Source organism: Lycium ferocissimum, chromosome 11, assembly GCF_029784015.1.
Source record: "Lycium ferocissimum isolate CSIRO_LF1 chromosome 11, AGI_CSIRO_Lferr_CH_V1, whole genome shotgun sequence".
NCBI classification, from domain to species: domain Eukaryota; kingdom Viridiplantae; phylum Streptophyta; class Magnoliopsida; order Solanales; family Solanaceae; genus Lycium; species Lycium ferocissimum.
Window position 1 is genome coordinate 45,849,042 of NC_081352.1, and position 19,262 is coordinate 45,868,303.

Sequence of the window (19,262 nt, forward strand, 5' to 3'; positions counted from 1 at the left end):
ATGATTAAAAAAATAAGCTTTTAGTGAATGGAATTTTTGCTTGTGTTACATCTCATACGGAGCGTTAAACTTGCAAGTCGCATCATTCTTGACATGCAAAGCTGAACGCCTTTTACAATTCTCATTGGGTCCCACCATACTGCCTAGGCAAAGCTAGCTTATTCAGCACGACAATTCACATACGTGGATATTGTATGCTGTTTGAGTTTATACATCATGCATAGGCTGGTGTACTCTCTGTCACTAGTGAAAAAAATATAATACCTCGATGGACCTGAACTTGGCTTTAACTGACAATTAAGCACTTAAACTATGAGAATGCATATCTAGATACTTCAACTTAATTTAATTTGGCTCCCTAGACACCCAACTTTAAAAATGTATATCTAGACAATTTAAATTTAGCTTTGTCTAAATATGCATTCTCAAAATTAAAATAAATTGAGGTGTCTAAAAAAAAAAAAAAAGAAGAAGAGCGATTGCCATTCTCTAAGTATTTCTCTCCATATAAAAACAAAACACTTCCCGCTTTTCTAACTTCTCAGTTCCCTCCTTTTCTCTGTCTCTCTGTGTATAGAGAAGTGCTGCTAGAGTTATTTTTACTTGTTGTAGCAGGTAATTTAGAGTTATTTTTACTTGTTGTAGCAGGTAATAGCAGGTAATTTAAATTGTGGTTCTAAAATAGAGTCTCTTAGTTCAATTTTATCTGACATTGTTATTGTTTAGAAGTCTAGTTATGATCGAAATATATATCAGTAGTTCTGCTAGTTGACTGTAAATTATGTGTTTCCCGATTTTTTTTTTGTTTTTGTGTGATATGAAGTGTTTCGATGAGTTAAGATGTGTTATGCACCTATATCTAAAGTTTTGATGTTTTTGTAACTCACTTTTTGGAATTAAAATTAGGTGATCAAAGTACGTACTCAATACCTGGAGAATTCTGACGATCGTGCTAAACACAAGCTCAAATAACAAAGGTATTTGTGGTTCTTATAAGCTCCTGTTTTGTCATAGATATTGAAGTTAAAATTTGAAACTTGAAAATTTGAGTTTTTGAAGTTTGTGATTTTCGGAATTTGAAAGTTGTGTTTGGACATGCATTTTAGTTGGAAAAATATTTGAAGTTATGTGAGTGGAAGTGAAATTTCCCCCAAAAACTGGTCTGAGACAGTTTTTGGAACTTGAAATTATTTGAAGATGAATTTTCAAAATCTGATCAAATTTCATGGTCAAACAGATATTTGAAGATAAATTTTCAAAATAAGATCAAATTTCATGGTCAGATAGATATTTGAAGTTAAATTTTCAAAATTTGATCCAAAATCCATGACATAAACGCTAGCTTAGTGTAAATTTTCTGTCATAATGTATCTTTGACAGAGTTCCATATATAGTGTAGCCTTAATGAAAATGCACACGTGTTTTATGGAGTACTAATTGTTATGACCTTTGTTTGGGTGATGCATGGCGCCTAGAGGCTACTATTATCCTGTATATGAACATGACATGCTTTGCATTGTTAATTTTGTTGTTTAGTTATGTAATGTTTCTATTTTGATTAATTGTCCATGCAGTTGAAGATTTCAATTTGGTAAAAGAAAAAAAAGAAGAAGATGAATGCGGTTATTGATAAAGAGAGAGACTATCATTATCTCGCATTGAAGGCACGGATAGGAGGAAGGAAAAAAGACCGAGTGAAGAAACAAGAGGAAAGACCAGTATTAATGTGGGAGAAATGGGAAGAACAAAACGATAGTTGGCTTGACGAAAACTACAGAGATCATAACTTGGATTTGGATTTGGATGATCGGAACGAGTTAATTTGCGAAATAGCAGAGCCGTCATCGGATATGATTGTGCCATTGTTCAGGTACCAGAAGGAGTGGTTGTTTTGGGCACTTAATCAAGAAGAATCTGAAGCAAAAGGGGGTATTCTCGCTGACGAGATGGGAATGGGAAAAACTATACAAGCGATAGCGCTTGTTCTTGCTAAACGCAAATTACAGAAAGATTCCAGTATATTTTCTTCTTCTCCCAATACTTCCCAGAAACTCCCATTAGCAAAGGGAAACCTTATAATATGTCCGGTGGTTGCTGTCCAGCAGTGGCTAAATGAGATAAATCGCTGCACCATTGAAGGAAGCAACAAAATTCTTGTTTACCACGGTTCCAACAGAAAGAAGCTTAACCACAATATTGAAGAATATGATTTTGTCATCACTACGTACTCCACTGTTGAGGCTGAATATAGGAAAAATGTGATGCCGCCAAAACAAAAGTGCGAGTGGTGTGGCAAATCATATTATGAAGAGAAGTTGTCCATGCACCTGAAGCGGTTTTGTGGACCAGATGCGCCAAAGAATCGGAGGAAGAAGTTAGAACTTGACGTAGAATTGTTGGAGCAGAAAACAGATTCTACGGAGTTAGAGACTAATATGCAGACGACAGACTCTATGGCGTCAGAGACTAATGTGCAGAAATCAGGTTCTACTGAGTCAAAGACTGATATGAAGAAAGCAGGTTGTAGGAAGCGTAGGAGAATGACAGAAGAAGGGAACAATGATGGTTCTATTGATAATTCAGCCAGTACAAGTCAAGATTTGCCACAGAGGAAATCAATTTTGCATTCAGTGAACTGGGCTCGTATCATCTTGGATGAGGTAAGTCGTGGATTTACATATCATGCATACATGTATAGGGTGTTGCTTTCTTCAATTATCATGTTTTACTTTCTTCAATTATCATTTTCTCATAGTTTTTATTTGTTAGCAATAGCTTGGAGTGAATGTGGTTGGTTTCCTAATGATTCATTTGATATAAATACCAGTTTTATCACGGATGATCAAGTTATTCACAGATGCTTAAGAGTTAGAAACATAGAGATCTGTAGTGATATCTTGAGGAGCTAGAATGTGAAAAATCTTATGGTTTACCCAGGAACACTATGATAACTGCTGAGTTATATAGATAAATTACCTACCTACCTCTACCATGGTTTAGGTCAATAACCTTTAATTAGTGGTATGAAAGAACATATTTATCCTTGTCCTGATGCTCATTGTTCTGTTCAATTGTTTCTCATGTGAAATTTTATCTGCAATTCTGGTTTGAGCTCTATCTTCTATCCTTGTAATGGATCTGAACATTCTGTTCTCTCTGTTTCCTACTGAATGCTGTTGTGTTTGATTTGTTGTGGGTGCCTGTCCCTATCATCTCACTGCGTTGAGAATTCATTAATTGCATGTGATACAAAATCTTTTGTCTTCAATGTTTCAACTCATTTCACTTATCTGAAACAGGCACATTATGTAAAAGATAGGCGCAGCAACACAACAAAAGCTACTCTTAGTTTGGAGTCTTCTTATAAGTGGGCCTTAAGTGGTACTCCAATTCAGAATCTTGTTGGAGACTTGTATTCACTTGTAAGTTCAACTTTTGCAGGTTAATGTCTTCCAGATGTTTGTGTTATGAGATTAATTAAATGCTTTACTTTTGCACAGGTCCGTTTCCTACAAATAGTACCCTACTCTTTTTACTTTTGCAAGGATTGTGATTGCAGAACACTTGACCACAGGTAGTAAAGCTTCTTGTATCTTTGTACCTACCCCCTAGGGTTAAAGATATATGGGGCTCTAAATTTGGTTTATATTTTATCTCTTCCTCATTTTGCTCTTCGCTCATGTGGTCTGTTATCTATCATAACTTTTATGTCTTCCAGCTCTACAACTGAGTGCCCACAGTGCCCTCACACATCTAACCGGCACTTTTGCTGGTGGAATAGAGTAAGTTACTAATTGATTATTCAAACTTTTGTGGCTTGCTCTTATTGCCAAAAATAAATTTATTGCTGATATGGTGAGGTTGATGCATCTACTCTTTCTAGTACATTACTACACCTATGACACATGGAGGGAGTTATGGGAATGGTCGAGATGCGATGGTTCTTTTGAAGCACAAAATTCTAAATTGTATCCTATTAAGACGAAGCAAAAAAGGAAGAGCTGCAGATCTTGCACTTCCTCAAAAGATTGTAAGTTTTGTCGGGCACTAATGTAGTCTACTTCAATTTGATAATCTTCTCTCCAGCTTATTCTTTTACTTGTATATGGCCACAGGTTACTTTGAGAAAAGATTCTTTGGATGTCAAAGAAGAAGACTACTACATGTCATTGTACAATAAAGGCCAGGCACAATTTAATACGTATGCCATCTATCCTATATATCCCTATTGATTTTGTATAATGAGGGGGGCTCTTGACTTTGCATTCTTGTCTTATGTATTAACTACTCTCATGGAGTATGTTTCCTATGATTGCTTGGTCTTGAGACTTTCTGGAACATATTGGCTTCATTTCTTGGAATATTGAATGATTAAGATCATGTGCTTTCATTTCCCTTCCAATGTGTTAGGTCATGAATTATGCTACTATCTGACTGCATTTCTCTCGTTCTCTCTCTCTCTCTGTATTTTTTTTTTTTTTTAATTAATTCTTCCTTTCTCATTTCTTCTTCTAACCGTTCTCCCTTCTCCCTCCTCATCTCTTCGTCACCATGAATTTCTTCCCTTGTTATTTTTACCTTGCCAAAAGGTTAACAAGAGAGCAAGGACAGTTTTAGCTCTAATTATATTTTTCCTCGTTATGTGTTTCTGTGCAGTTATGTTCAAGCTGGAACATTGATGAATAACTTTGCACACATTTTTGAGATTCTCACGCGCCTACGGCAGGTACAAAGATGATGGATACTTGCTTAACATGCATGGAACCAAAATGTTCTTGATAATTGTAATGTACACCTTCATTCACATTCTTGTTCATTCTGATTGACTACTTATTACCTCCCTCACAATTTGATCTACCATTCTCTAGTTTTGTGGTGAAATCTCTAGCTGATTTTCTTTCCTTGCAAATGTTTTCACATTCAGCTACTTTTCCTTAGTCTTTTCATTTTACTTCAACTTATTTCTTATAAAATACATAGACAGATGTTGTGCAAGCTCTCTATCTTCACATATTCTTTTTAATATTCTGCAACTTTAAATTCACCTCATCTTTTCCCTATACTATTTTCTGTTGTAATTTTATAACCTTTCTGGTATTACAATGTTTTTTTTTTTTGGTTAAATTTTTGAATTTATAACTTTGAATGTTTGAATGTTATTTGTATGATAGCTTAATGGATAGTCAATAAAATTTGGTTAAGGGTATTTTGGAACCACAAAATTAATCTGCACTCAACCAAGGTGTAGACTGGAGCATAGATTGAATTGCAGAACTTATCTGATGTGTAATCCAGCTTACTAGATGAGCCCTAAAGGTTATTTAAGCATACTCCTATGCTTAATCATTTTCTCATGGCAGAGTTCTTAAGTTTTCCTGTGCTATCTCTTTTATGAACATAATTTTGAAGTACCTGCCCCTCTTTATCATGCTTAGCCCCAGGTATACATTTAGTTTTCTGTCACTTGGTACATGCAGTAATTATTAACTTTTCTTTTTGCATCTTTTAGACATGTCTCTTGAATAAAAAAGCTAGCAATAAAATAACAGTTCAAACAAGTTGTAATAAAGTAAGCAATTTGATTATCTATAATATGCATGTGTGTATTTTATTACTGATCCATCTTCAGCCATGTTTTGTTGTGCTAAACGTCTGATTGATGTCTTTCTTTTGATCGACAGGCAGTTGATCATCCTTACCTTGTGGTATCCTCTAGTACTGCTTTGGCTAAAAGTGGGAACCTGGACTCTGGAAATGCTGATCAACCTTGTGGCTTATGTCATGATACAATGGATGATCCAGTTGTGAGTTTAAGCACACCTATTCCCACCCCACCCTGCCCAAAAAAAAAAAAAAAAAAAAAAAAGCGGAAGTGGAAGTTCAGCTGCTCCATATGTTGTTTCCATTTCCCCCAAAACCTCTTGAAGTTCATGAATATCTGGGGAAGTCTTTTCCCAGTGTACCTTAAAACACTTTATTTAACTCTTCCGATGGCATGCCAAATGTCCTTATCCATTGGAAAGTCCTTTTTTTGATCTGTGCATTCTCTTTTGATTGTTGCAGGTTACTTCTTGCATGCATGTCTTTTGCAAGACGTGTTTGATGGACTTTGCTGCAAGTGTTGGACAAGTGCCATGCCCTTTGTGTTCTGAACTACTTACAGTTGACTTCACTGCAAATAATGAGAAGGCGGGTCAGAATTCTAAACCGACTCTCAAAGGGTTTAAGTCCTCAAGTATACTGAACAGAATTCAGCTCGATGCATTCCAGTCCAGCACTAAAATAGATGCATTGGTATGCAATTACCTTCTCCTTTTGTTATATTTTCCTCAAGTTGCTTTTTTCCTGTGCATTATGGTTTTTCCCTTCCCACAAAGGGAGCAAGTTGGTGTCATGCCACATCCGGTACAGGCATCGAGCCATTACTTATGATTCTAAGACTTACATGGAATCTTAATTACTGGAATTAGCTACCGATCAAAAAAGATTACTGGAATCAGCTTATGATGATTACTGGAATCAGTTTATTATAATGTACCTTGATGTATGTGCTTTGGCATTGAAGCAAACCAACATATTCTTGTTAATTTAGTAGCATTCCAACCTGGAAATATGTTGAAGCTTATGGATTAAATATTTTCCCAATTTGAAGTGCGGAAAAGTGAAGGAATCTCATTCTTATCATGTTCCAGTCAGATTGTTCTTGAAGTCTTCTATTATTTATTGTGCATAATAAAGTTACAGCACCTTTATTTTCACATTCTCTTCATTTCAGTTTATGTGACACTCTTTTCAAATTGAGACTATACTAGAATGTTGACATGAATTCAATAGTAGTATTATTCAACTGTACAATTTTCAAACATTTATTTCACTCAAAAATTAAAATTTAACTTTGATGTGATATTTTCTTAATTAGACTAACTTTTCGAACTTTAATTTATGTTTCTTCCATTTCCATGTATTATAGTGAAATTAAATTGACACCTTAAGCGTTGTATTTAATACAAAGATCCCATCTTGAGATTCAAGGTGATAGGCTGTGCGTGAAGTACATGAGTGGATCTCATTGCTTGTTTTATTGATTCTAGCGGGAAGAAATTAGGTTCATGATTGAAAGAGATGGTTCTGCAAAAGGAATTGTTTTCAGCCAGTTCACATCTTTTTTGGATCTGATACACTATTCCCTTCGGAAGGTAAGATATAAAGATAGCTTTGCTCCCTTCCTACTTTCCCTTCCTTTCTTTTTCAATATGTCTAACAAGAAGAGCTTGCCTTGTGTATTTTTCAGTCGGGCATCAATTGTGTTCAATTAGTTGGATCCATGTCTATGGATGCAAGAGCTGCAGCCGTTACCACATTTACTGCCGATCCAGATTGCAGGATATTGCTTATGAGCTTGAAAGCTGGAAGTGTTGCACTCAATCTTACAGTTGCATCACAGGTAAGATGCCTCTATCATTTTTGCCGACACCGGCTGTGGTAACTTTTTCCAAATTCCAAAGGCTGTTTTATTCCTATCACACTTCATAACTCCTGTTATTTGCTTTATTTAACATATTCTGACTTCACTTGTCTGTGCACTTAAAGAACCAGCTTAAATACCATTATCATGTGTCTACTGTTGAATAAGAGCACAATTCATGTCTGATAGTTGGCTTCTCTTTGCCTATGCCAGGTTTTCATGATGGATCCTTGGTGGAATCCTGCTGTGGAGCGACAAGCCCAAGATAGAATCCATCGAATAGGGCAATATAAACCTGTCAGGTCTGTTTTGTGCTTCTTTTACTCTTCATGTCATTGAGTGGAGCTTATTTTTTTTTTCTTCTCATTTCTAGGATTGTGAGATTTGTGATCGAAAATACAATTGAAGAGAAGATCTTAAAGTTGCAGGAGAAGAAGGACCTTGTTTTTGAAGGGTAAGTGAATTTTATTCTTATAGTAGATGGTTGTATATGTATTCTGATGAGAAATAGGGGATGAGTTGAAAGTTGAAGTGATTTTCGAATGTGTTCTTACTTGGAGAAGTCTCGAGAAATTATGGAGATGGAAGTAATTTTCTTCTAAATTCTATAACTATTAGGTGCCACATTTGGTGAGCATCACATCTTCCACCATGTAGGTCGAGGGTTCAAATACATATGCAAGTAGCTTCCCGTTCCCCTTCCACTTTGTGTATTTGCAAGATTGCAGCTCATCCTACTTATCCTCATTGTTCTTGACTCTCTCGGTGTATTGATTCAACTGCCTACTTCATATATGATTTCCTTGAAGTAGAGTAATTATGAGAGATGTCACTCTCATCAATTTAAATCTAAGTAGAGGAAGGCCCATACAATGTGGCTGAAACCTGGCCCACTTTCGTCCTTGCTCTGCGGGCGGAGCTAGGTTTTAAGGAGGTTCAATTGAATCACCGTTGTTGGAAAATTGTACGGACAATTAAGGAAAAATGAGGTTTTCTGGTTATATATAAACTAGTGACTCCCCTTGTCATAAGATTTTTTTTTTTTACTGTAATGGTAAAGGGGCTCTAATTCATAGGTTCAATTCCAAACTGTATTACTCTAGTATTTTTTTGAATCTCCCACTGCATTGCTCACTAGCTTCTTGCTTCAGTATCTGGACAAGTTACACAAGTGCCTAACTTGCTTTCCTAGCTGAGCAACATTAGGTTACATGCCAGAATTTCTTATAATGCCATTTTCAACATCTTGAGTACTCCAAAATTATTGATTTTTCCTCAGTAGCCAATTTCTCATGCCATGCCATCTGGAAACCCAACAGAAGTAAAACAGTTTACTTTTTGCTTTCTTGTTCCCTTCTCTACTCTCCTCACCCCCAAACACACTCTCCAAAACTTTTCTTCCCTTCTTTTTCTCCTTGACTTACTTAAGTTTCATCTGTGATTGCAGGACGATTGGTGGCTCTTCAGAGGCGTTTGGAAAGCTAACAGAAGCAGACTTGAAATTCTTGTTTGCGACTTAAATTAGTTAATATTTTGTTCTTCAGTTTAGGAAGCAGATTCACTTGTATTTTGATTAGCTTCTATCACAAAGTTTGTAAATAGGCTAGTCGTCTGCTGCCCATGCTTTATTCTATATATACTTGAACTTAGCCGGTAGAAAGGCTATACTGCTTTTGGTTTGTCCAGGGAATGTTGCTTTTGCATCACCATGATTAGCTTATGATCTTATTTGTTTTGATGTTCTCATGCTGTAATAGGATCAGTTAGCACCATAGAGAGATGGCGTCTTTCAAGTTATTTTTGGAAAAGTTATAAGCATCTCATATTTATGTAAAAACTCCGCCACCCTCGCAAGGCTGAGCATTGGCTTGACCCTTGGTACATCGGTAGATTTTAAGCATTCTCGACAAATCCTTCTATTATTCTCTGTTATTATATTTTCCTAATTTTCCTTCTTGTGTGCTTTCCCTCTATGATACACAATATTCACTCGTGCAACATCCGATACAAATAATATGAGGTACATCGATGACATTACGCTATCAACTAGTAGCATAAGAAGTATAAGTAAATTTCCCTCAAACACCCCTGTATATGAAAGATAGCCAGGTATTTTTAAATTAAACATTTAACCCTTGTATTAGGGAAACCTTGCACAAATATTAACACAGTTAAGACTCAGTGATCCTTTGTAAATTACTTTCGTATAACAGCAACATATCTGGACAAACTTTTTCATGTTAAGTACAGCAATTGATTTTGCAAGTTCCATACATTATTTCAAAAGAAAATAAAGAACCAAATTGATATAAGAACTTTGAATAGGCGAATTTTCAACTTCAAAAAGAGAATTAAACCACTTTTGTCAGTGTCATGAAGAATAGCGTGCATAAAAAAAAATAAAAAAAATTCAAAGGCAAATTAAACTATAGATGTCCCTTTATGCAGGCATTATTGGAAGCCTTTCCTCTGAGGTTCACTACCATTTGCAAGGCTATTGAACTCCACAGACTTGGATGGCATAGTGGGTGGAGTCGTTGGCAGAATGTGACCAGTCTTCTAACGGAATGCTGAATCTCCCAGTCGTCACATCGTTCATGATATGAGCAACACTGTTTGTGTGAATCTTCTCACGAGTTGATCGTTCATGAACACCAACCATAGTAACCCCAATAGGCCAAGGTGCATTACCAATTGCTATCTTATCAACGTATTGATCCATTGCAGCACTATATTCCCTATTCATACAACATTCAACCATCACAACTAGTGCTCTCCTAATGTCATTAGCAAGTAACCTTTTCCTGCACAGATTGAATAACGGATTCAAGTCCCTAGCACGCTGCATAAAAGTAGCAACCATCGAAATAGATTCCCCCTGATCTTCCTTCCGGTTATCAGTCTCGTGATCAAGTTCTTGATTCCACTCATTCAACAACTTGTTGTAGAACACCAAAATTTTATCCTCATCACACAAATCCTCAAAATTTGTTTTCATCCTCTTCAAATCTCCCTCATCATGATCTTTATCCTCTATCACCTTCTGCTTCAACATCCCTGACTTTTTCAACTCCAAAATCTCTCTCAAAATGTCATTCTGATGAATTATGATAACTTATATTTTGATGATTTGGCAAACCTCATTTGAGTGGTACCACGTGTTATAATACTTGAAAATGACAAACCTTATGGGATGAACCAAATGGGATCAGGTGTCCTCACTCATGATACCTTGCTGTGTGATTAACCTTATTCGAGGAACCAGATGCGGGCAGGTTCACTCGATAGGGAGAATGATGAGATATGATACCCTGTGATAAGATTCACTTGATGACTTGGTTAATCTTACAATACATCACGTACTGCTGGGATGACATTCTCTGCTGAAGAACCGGATGCTATCAGCCTCATCACACAAGCTGCAAGATATGTTTATGAAGGGACCAGATGAGGAGCTGGATAGGGACCAGATACGCTTTCAGAGGGACCAGATGGAATCAGGTCCCCTAGCTGTTGCTCGGTCAACTCTATAATTGTAAAGCTGCTGCCGCTGTACCGACTGGACAGTGCAGCAGCACAGCTGTAGCATGCTAGTGGATAATGCAATGTCCCTTTCATCTCAACACTTGTCTCTCATATATAAACAACATGATGCAAGAGAAACCCCAACACTTTGCAAATCAGAAAATTTTATACATCTCAAAATGCAAGCAACCGCCTCTTAAGGTGCTTTCAAGAACTAAGCTCCAACAAACATAAGGACCAGTTCCCAACCACTGAAGATATCTTTAGTCCTTAGGTTTGTCGAGTCTTTGTCTTTTGTTCTTAACTTTTATTCTTACACGGCTTTAAAGAAGTGTAATATTAGGACAAATTTACAACCATTCAGAGTTTGTTCACTTGGCTAGAGTTAGTCAAGGTTTGTTTGGGTTCTTGGCTAGATTTAGTTAAGTTTTTTTCTTTGCAATAGAGTTATTGTAAAGGTCTTACAATAGAGTTGTTGTAAGGGGTGAGGGATTAAGAGTTTAATTCCTAGGTTGCAATAGGTTGTAATATGAAGTTGCTTAGTTAGTGAAGTTAGGAAATCCTACTCCGGTAGGTCGTGGTTTTTAATCCCTTGAGTAAGGAGTTTTTCACGTTAATATCTTGTGTTATGTACCTTCTGTCTTTACTTAAGGGAACAAATAAGGAACTAGGTTCTCTACACTATTTGATGGACTCATATATTCTATCAATTGGTATCAGAGCAGGTTCTTTCTAAAAGGTTAACACCTAGAAAGGATCCTTCTTATAGCTAGTTCACCAAACCTAGAAGAAGGACAATCTATCATAAGATCATCGAGATTTGATGGAAAATACTACGGATGGTGGAAGGCAAGAATGCATGATTTTATCATGGCTGAGGATCCTGAGTTGTGGGACATTTTGTGATAGTCCTCATGGTTCAATGAAGATTTATGAGGCTGGCACTGCGACAGATCCAAAAATAAGGAAGAAACACAGTGATGCTGACAGAAAAGCTGTGAAAAAAGAGTTCAGAGCCAAGAAAATCCTTATTTGTGGTATTGGATCAGAAGAGTACAAGCACATCTCATCTTGTGAAACTGCAAAAGAGATCTGGGAAGCTCTCTAGATTGCTTATGAGGGAACCAGTCAAATAAAGTAGTCCAAGATTGACATGCTAACCACATTTAGTATCTAGAGTACTCACTCAAAGATTTCAAAAGAGGGTCCAGAGAAATCTCAAAGGATATCACTGTTGTCACAAGTGTGGCAAGGCTGGACACTTCATCAAAGAATGCCCTCTCCAAAAGCAGGATTATTACAAGAATAACTCCGGCAAAATAGCAAAGAGGAACAAGGTTCATGATGAAAAATTCAAAAAGAACGACGCAACTGACAACTTGGCGAAGCAAAATTAGGTTGCCTGGGGAGACTCTTCAAGTAAATCTGAAGATAGAGATGACTAAGGTGATGCATCAATGATGGCTGTTGACTTTGAACCTTCAGAACATGAGTCAATCTATGCACTCATGGCAAAATCTGATACTGATAATGATAGTGAACAGGATGAGGTAAGTTTTCTTGATGTTCAGAAAAATCTGAAAAATTACTCTCATAAAAAATTGATGTCATTAGCAACTATGCCAATTGAGGCACACCACTGCCTCATTAAAGAAAAGAATGTGTTAATTGAAGAATTTGGTGAAATAGAGCAAGAAAATGATGACTTGGTAAACACTAATGAAGATATGAAGGAACAGGTGGACGTGCTGTCCAGAGAAAACTCTTTGTTAAAAAGTCAAATTAAAAAATGGATGAACACTCCCTCTAGACGAAAGGAAGAAGCTAGTAAGGTTCAACTTGAGCTTGAGAAGGAACTCAACAAGACCAAGATGAATATTATTGCTGAACTTGAAAGGAACAAACAACTTCAAGAAGATTTAAAAAGGGTAAAAACTGTTACACCTCGCATTTTTGTACGTTGAGTTTCGCCGAGTGCTAGTTGTCCTAGTCTTGGAAAGTAGGACAAAAATTTTAAGATCATAAGGATGGATATGTCCATCTTGGGTATATAAGAGAGTAAAACCATGTTTAGTAAGCCTCGAGAAGGTTTAAGACTTATCGGATCATCAGAATTAAGTTTCAGCAAAAATTTGACAAAGTGTCACATTATGTGGCTCTCATAGCGCAACATGCAGGCAGCAAAGCATGCTTTGCGGAGACGCAGTTGCGCAGAAAAGTGTGACAGTGAATTTTTGGTGATGTCGCGAGGCCTGCGACACAACATGCGGCTCGCAAAGCGCGCTTTACGACCCCGCAACTCCGCAGCATATTGTGTCGGTCCAGAATTTTTTAGACTACTATAAATAGACCAAGTTCGACCCTAAATCATTATTTTCACCATTTTTGGACCTAGAAACTTCTAAAAACTCTTTCAATAAGTCTTCTTATAATCTAAGACCAAAATCAAGGGCAAACCAAGTGATTCTAACATGAAGAATTCCATGATCATCATTAGATTGTTCTTCCTCTTGTGGTGTTGAATTTGGTGACTTCTTGAAGGTGAAGGAATTTCGAACTTAGAGTGATCCTTGTGATTGAAGGTAAGATTATCACTCCATCTTCATGTTTATAGTATTATTTGGCATTTACATAACTTATGGGAAGGAGAAATTGTGAAAGCAATGTTTAAGTTGTGCTAGAACTTGTTCCTAGCTATGCTTGAGTATGAATTGTTCTAGACTTGGTATGGTTGTGATGTTGTTGGGCTGGTTTGTGCAATTAAAGTTATAATATGAAGTTGTTGGATTGTTAAGTGAGTTGTGAAGATGAAAAAGGAACCAGTATAGGATTGAGGAAAACAAGCTACACGAATCTCATGCACATAAAATGTTCGACAAAATGTCTAAATGAGTTCTTTTATAAGTTATGAACCCATCGTTGATACGGATACTTCGTTTACTGTAGATAATCATTCATAGAGCGTACAAGGATTTGTGGGATCCGTGTACTAAGGAGACAAGGTATGTAAAGCCAACTCTTTCTTTCAAAAAGCATGATTCCTCTGTTATGATCCCATATATGCTATCCACGTTACCCTTACTCCTAGAAACGCTAGAGGTCCTTAATTCTCAAAACTCTTATGATGACTCCATGTGTAACGGAACCAAAGTCTAGAGTTTAGATGATCTCATGATATGATTGAGCTTACCATATGATTCTTCATTTCATTCATTACGATTGGCCTTATCTTATGCTATTGCTCCTCAAAGTGAGATAGAATGATGATGATGATAATGATTTCAATTCTAGAAAGGCCAAAGCTTAAAGTTCTTAATGTTCTCATGATACCATTGAGCTTGTCACAAGATTACCAATTGTATTCCTTATTGTTGATCTCATCTTATGTAATTGTTCCTTCAAGGTGAGGTAAAGGCATAACTCCCTTATTGCGGATCCATCTAAGATGTCTGATGTGTCCTATTCCTAGAAATGCTAGAACTTATGATTTTCAAGATTCTTAAGATGTCATCGATAAAAGCCAAGCCCTTCATAGAGATGATAATAGTGATGATGACAATGAAGATAATGATGATGACGATTCCATAATAGAATTAGGGGTTTACCGACTTTATGCCACCTCGATAGTGTTATAATATTTCTCTTGGATATTTATGTAGATCCTATTTGCATGTATCTATATTGTGATGCCGATCCTTGTTATGGCCGGATACGTATACCGCCGAGCCTTGTTATAGCCGGATACGGATACCGCCGAGTCTTGTTATTACCGGATACGGACAATGCTGAGCCTTATTACGGCCGGATACGGATAACGCCGAATCTATATGATCGGATACGGCACCATTATATGTATATGTATATGTAGGAAATGACTTCTTTAAGAAAAGGTTAAATAAGCATGCGGAACGACTCAAGAGGTATAAATGGTCCTTCTATCTTATGCTATCCTTTATGTTTTTATCATGTTACTATTTATGGCTTACATACTCAGTGCATTGTTCGTACTGACGTCCTTTTGTTTGTGGACGCTGCGTTTATGCCTGCAGGTAAGCAAGGAGACGGATCGGACCCTAGGTGATTTGTTAGCGATTGTACAGGAGCGCTCCACTTACTTCAGAGCCACAGTTTATTGGTATATTCCTTTTGTGTATATTTTCGGGCACGATGGGGTCCTGTCCTGTCTTTATAATGTTACCTACTCCTTTAGAGGCTCGTAGACATGTGCGTATAGTTAGATGTTTCATGACCCTATCAGTGTATATCTTGTATGTCATTTTTGTAGCCTTGTTGGCTTGTATATATATAAATGGGCATAATTATTGAAAATCCTATTGATGAGTTGTTCTTCGAGTATTCGTGCTCGTATAAAGTATGGTAGTTATGAGATAATCGTGTGATCCACCGAGATACATTTATATGACACAGGTTAGATGATGCTCGGTAGGTTAGTTCCGGTTATCCGTCATGGCCCTCCGGTTGGGTCGTGACAAAAACTGATCTGGATAAGTCACTTTAATGGACCTGGTCCTCATAGGTAGTCACCTCTATATACAAGAGCAACACAGGAGGTGGGGAAGGTATTGGATTTAAAAAGGCTAAATCTTCTTATAATCCCCATAAAGAAGTATGCCACCACATCTGAAAATTGGCTATGCACTTACTGTGCTCAAACCAGCCATTAAAAAGATGCATGCAAAGCCAAATTTCAAGCTCTTCAGAGAAATAAGAGTTTATAGAAAGGAAATCAAGAGTTAAGGGACCTGGTCCCCGCAAAAGAAAAACGGGCTTGCCTGAATTGGAAAAAAGAAGTTTGATTCATCCTTTCCATCACTCTAAGGGACCCAAGCTGGTTTGGGTTCCTAAAACTAGTCAGTGATCCAGTTGACAGGCTTGAGTAAGAGAACACAGTCAAAATAATACATGAATAGGGACTGCTCGAAGCATGCAACTGAACGAATGAGTGATTTCCCCTCACTCGAGGTCTACCAAGGAGGGAGTATGTTTTGTTTTTAAGAAATACCAAGAAATGGTATATTCTTGGCATTAGCAAATCTGGCCAGATACTCTCCCTTATAATTGAAGATGTGTACTGTATTGAGGCACAACCTGATAAGTGTCTCTCAAATTGTGGATGATGATGAAGAATTAGGATACAAACGGATGAAGCTTGCAGGCCTTCCTTCTTTGCTTGACAAGATGCGTGTGAAGGAACTGATTAGTGGGATGCCAACAGTCAAGTTCTTTGATCACAAGTGTTCGATGCTTGAAGAAAAGGAAAGGAAGTGCATGATCAGGTTTCCGCTTAAGAAAAGTATCTATGAATTTCTCAAATGCAAGAATGCACAAGCTGACCTCTTTGAGAGCCATTGGTTGAAAATGACTTGGTCCTAAAAATGAAAAAGAAGGCGGGGGCAAGTTCGATGCAAAAGAAAGTCTATTGAGTTTGGAGAAGCAAGTGTGGAACGTGGTTCCTAAAAAAAAAAAAAAAAAAAAAAAAAAAAAAAAAAATAGAACCAGGAGAGTGGCCCACAGTGAGGAATGTGGCAAGGCTAGGGGTACTCCCCTGAGTATTGCTGTGGAAATGATGGGTGTGATGATATCAAAAAGGGGTTGAGATATATGAAGCTTTGAAAAGCAAAGGTTTAGGTAGAAGACATCTTCACCAAAGTACTGTGCAGGGGTCCTTTTGAACAGAAATTGTTTGAAGCTGAGTTTGATCAAATTCTGTGAATGACTTCTTACAAGTTTTAATCACCGTCTTGGCTATGATTAGAGAACAGGTATATGCCAAAAAAAGCGTTTCTATCTGATATCTAACTCAACTCTACTGTTACAGGTATACACGCATGTCAAATAAAAAAAAAAAAAAACTACAGGGCTAAGTATTATTGCATACTTCAGAGATCATGCCCCTTTTTTCAAAGTAAGTTAAGGGACTTGGTTCCTTGACTGAGGTTAGTATTTTCGGCTGTGCATTATGTTTTATTAAAATAGCTGGATTGCCATCTCATTATGACCTTTCCCGTTCAACCTTTCAAAAAAATAAAATATGACAAACCCCTTTCCCAGACACTCTCGTATGCCCACGTGTCACTCCACTTCTATTCTCAAGAATCACTCTTCCTCTTTCTAAAAGATTTAGCCTCTTCCATCTCTCTCTCCAAGATAGAAACTGTTTGACATTTCTATTCTCACTGCTGAATTTGAGTATCAAAACCTTACCTCTGATTATCTCCCTACTAAAATTCTAGCATGTCTGAGTTCAAATTCACTACACCCAACTCATCTTAGCCTAAATCCCTGTGTTTCACATTTAAAAACGCCAACCCTTTCTGAAAAACTCCCTACTATGCCACCACCCAAGTCTCCATCTCTCGCTAACCTAAATATCCATTCGTTACCATCATTATCAGCCATTTCTATCCCTTTTCGTCGGCAAGAGAATCATTCACCAGGAAGCCTTGTGCCAAAACCTCAGTGTTACAATATCAAAGAAACCCATGTTCTGAACGATAATGACCGGACGATATTCTTGTGAAACCCTCCGGTGGTACAGTTGATCTTGAAGTTAACCAAGGTGATGACAAAGTTTCAAGTAAAAATCAATGCAAGTATTTTTAGATGCCCAAGCTGACGGAGGTTGGTAATCCGATCACTACATCAGACAATTCCGATATTGGGATGAAGGAACATGAAAAGGTGACAGAAAAGGTTGTGGATAAGAAAAACGATCACATACCAGGTATTTCTGATTCCTTAAATGAGAAAAGGGGTGGTGTGTCTGACAAAGGACAATCTGAGTCCTCTGTCGATCACCTTTTTGAGGGAAATATCATTTAAAAAAAGAGGGATGTATCCAACATTTTAGCTAGCGAGGAGGAAGAGATTGTGGTTAATTCTCTATTGTCCATTGAGAAGTTGATAGATGTGGGGACCTTGGAGGGATCTGGTTCCTCAATCCAAAAGGAAAAGAATCATCCTGTAGTGGAAAATGCTTTTGTACCAGAGGAAGAACCAGGTTCCACCATGTACCTATAATTACCGTACCCTTAGGAGAAATTTTTGAAAGAAGAGAACTAATTTTCTTCATTCATTCTGGGGAGCCAAATAATGAGGATGAGTCTCTCAGTTTGTGATTTAAAAGAATACAAGGTCCTCTCAGAAAGAGAAAGAAAAATTGAGGTCATCTGAATCAAGACAGGGACTAATTACTAGAGGAAAAGCAAAAGCTCATTTGGAGAATGCTTCAAAAATTAAACAATGAAAACGTGTCTTAAGAAAAAGAGATCAACTAGTGAAAAGGACTAGGGGATTGGTGGGTGAGGTAGAAGAATCACAAATTGCAAAGACCGACTGCATGAGAAATGTGGGAGTGGAGGAGAAAGAAGCAGAAGTGGCAAAAGTCACACTGTCAAGCAATTCTGTCTTTCTAATAGTAATAGATTTGAATGGTTTGTTAGTATGTTTTGCTTCTACACACACAGGACACTTAGAAAATTCATCAACTTTTATCGCAGGGATTAATTCCATTTTTCTAAGTCTTTTTATAGAAGTAATATTAACACGACCTAGTCTACCATGCCATAAATCAACAGACTCAGCAATATAAGTAGAACTGGAAACATTTTCATTATTGATAATCTCTTGAACAATGTTCAGTACAAATAAACCCCCACTGAGATACCCCTTCCCAACAAAGTCTTCTCCATGAGAAATAATAATTTTATTAGATTCAAAAACAAGTTTAAGGCCTGTTTTGTTGAGAAGTGCTCCAGAAACTAAGTTTCTACGAAGGAAAGGTACATACAGAACATTGTTCAAAGCTAAAGTTTTTCCAGAAGTTAACTTAAGTGGGATTTTTCCTTTACCCATAACTCCAGCAGTAGTGGATTACCCATGTAGACACACTCTCCATCAGTAGACTCCTCAAAATTATGGAACAGCTCTTTATTAGCGCAAAGATGCCTTAAAGCGCCCGTGTCCAGCGCCCAATCTGTTACACCTCGAAAAAATTTTCGTTGATGCACAGTGAATAGGCTAATAAGAAATATGAAGTATACGATGTTTCAATAAGTAAGACATAGCAATTGATGATTCTAAATGAGATTGAGAGTACATTCGATGTTAGACAAGAAAGTTGCACAAGAGAAGATACCATGTATACGATAAGTTTCGGAAAGGATTTATGAGTAGTAAGTTGATGACAACTTAATGATGTGTTGGGAAAGAGTTATAATGCTCCTTAGATTGTTAATGAAGTGATAAAAAG

General features: G+C 37.1%; 2 protein-coding genes across 2 annotated transcripts; one reads left to right on the forward strand and one right to left on the reverse strand.

Moving 5' to 3' along the window:
• Positions 1-481: 481 nt before the first annotated feature.
• LOC132036185 (DNA repair protein RAD16-like) lies at positions 482-9,171 on the forward strand. Its single transcript, XM_059426451.1, has 16 exons — positions 482-615; positions 907-977; positions 1,575-2,660; positions 3,300-3,422; positions 3,501-3,574; positions 3,719-3,782; positions 3,884-4,030; positions 4,116-4,201; positions 4,657-4,726; positions 5,682-5,804; positions 6,064-6,294; positions 7,092-7,196; positions 7,292-7,444; positions 7,679-7,767; positions 7,839-7,919; positions 8,913-9,171. The coding sequence occupies exons 3-16, from the start codon at positions 1,614-1,616 to the stop codon at positions 8,983-8,985; spliced, it is 2,466 nt and encodes an 821-aa protein (XP_059282434.1). The 5' UTR covers positions 482-615; positions 907-977; positions 1,575-1,613; the 3' UTR covers positions 8,986-9,171.
• Positions 9,172-9,959: 788 nt separating this feature from the next.
• On the reverse strand, positions 9,960-11,083 carry LOC132038406 (uncharacterized). Its single transcript, XM_059429080.1, has 2 exons — positions 10,910-11,083; positions 9,960-10,562 (listed from the first exon to the last, which is right to left on the reverse strand). Exons 1-2 carry the CDS (start codon positions 11,081-11,083, stop codon positions 9,960-9,962), a joined length of 777 nt encoding a protein of 258 aa, XP_059285063.1.
• Positions 11,084-19,262: the final 8,179 nt, after the last annotated feature.

Coding starts and splice junctions, on each gene's coding strand:
- LOC132036185 (XM_059426451.1), top strand. CDS start 1,614: ATGAATGCGGTTATTGATAAAGAGAGAGACTATCATTATCTCGCATTG. Junction 3,575..3,718: donor TGCAGAACACTTGACCACAG/GTAGTAAAGCTT, acceptor TATGTCTTCCAG/CTCTACAACTGAGTGCCCAC. Junction 5,805..6,063: donor ATACAATGGATGATCCAGTT/GTGAGTTTAAGC, acceptor TGATTGTTGCAG/GTTACTTCTTGCATGCATGT.
- LOC132038406 (XM_059429080.1), bottom strand. CDS start 11,083: ATGAAAGGGACATTGCATTATCCACTAGCATGCTACAGCTGTGCTGCT. Junction 10,563..10,909: donor CCTATCCAGCTCCTCATCTG/GTCCCTTCATAA, acceptor ATAATTCATCAG/AATGACATTTTGAGAGAGAT.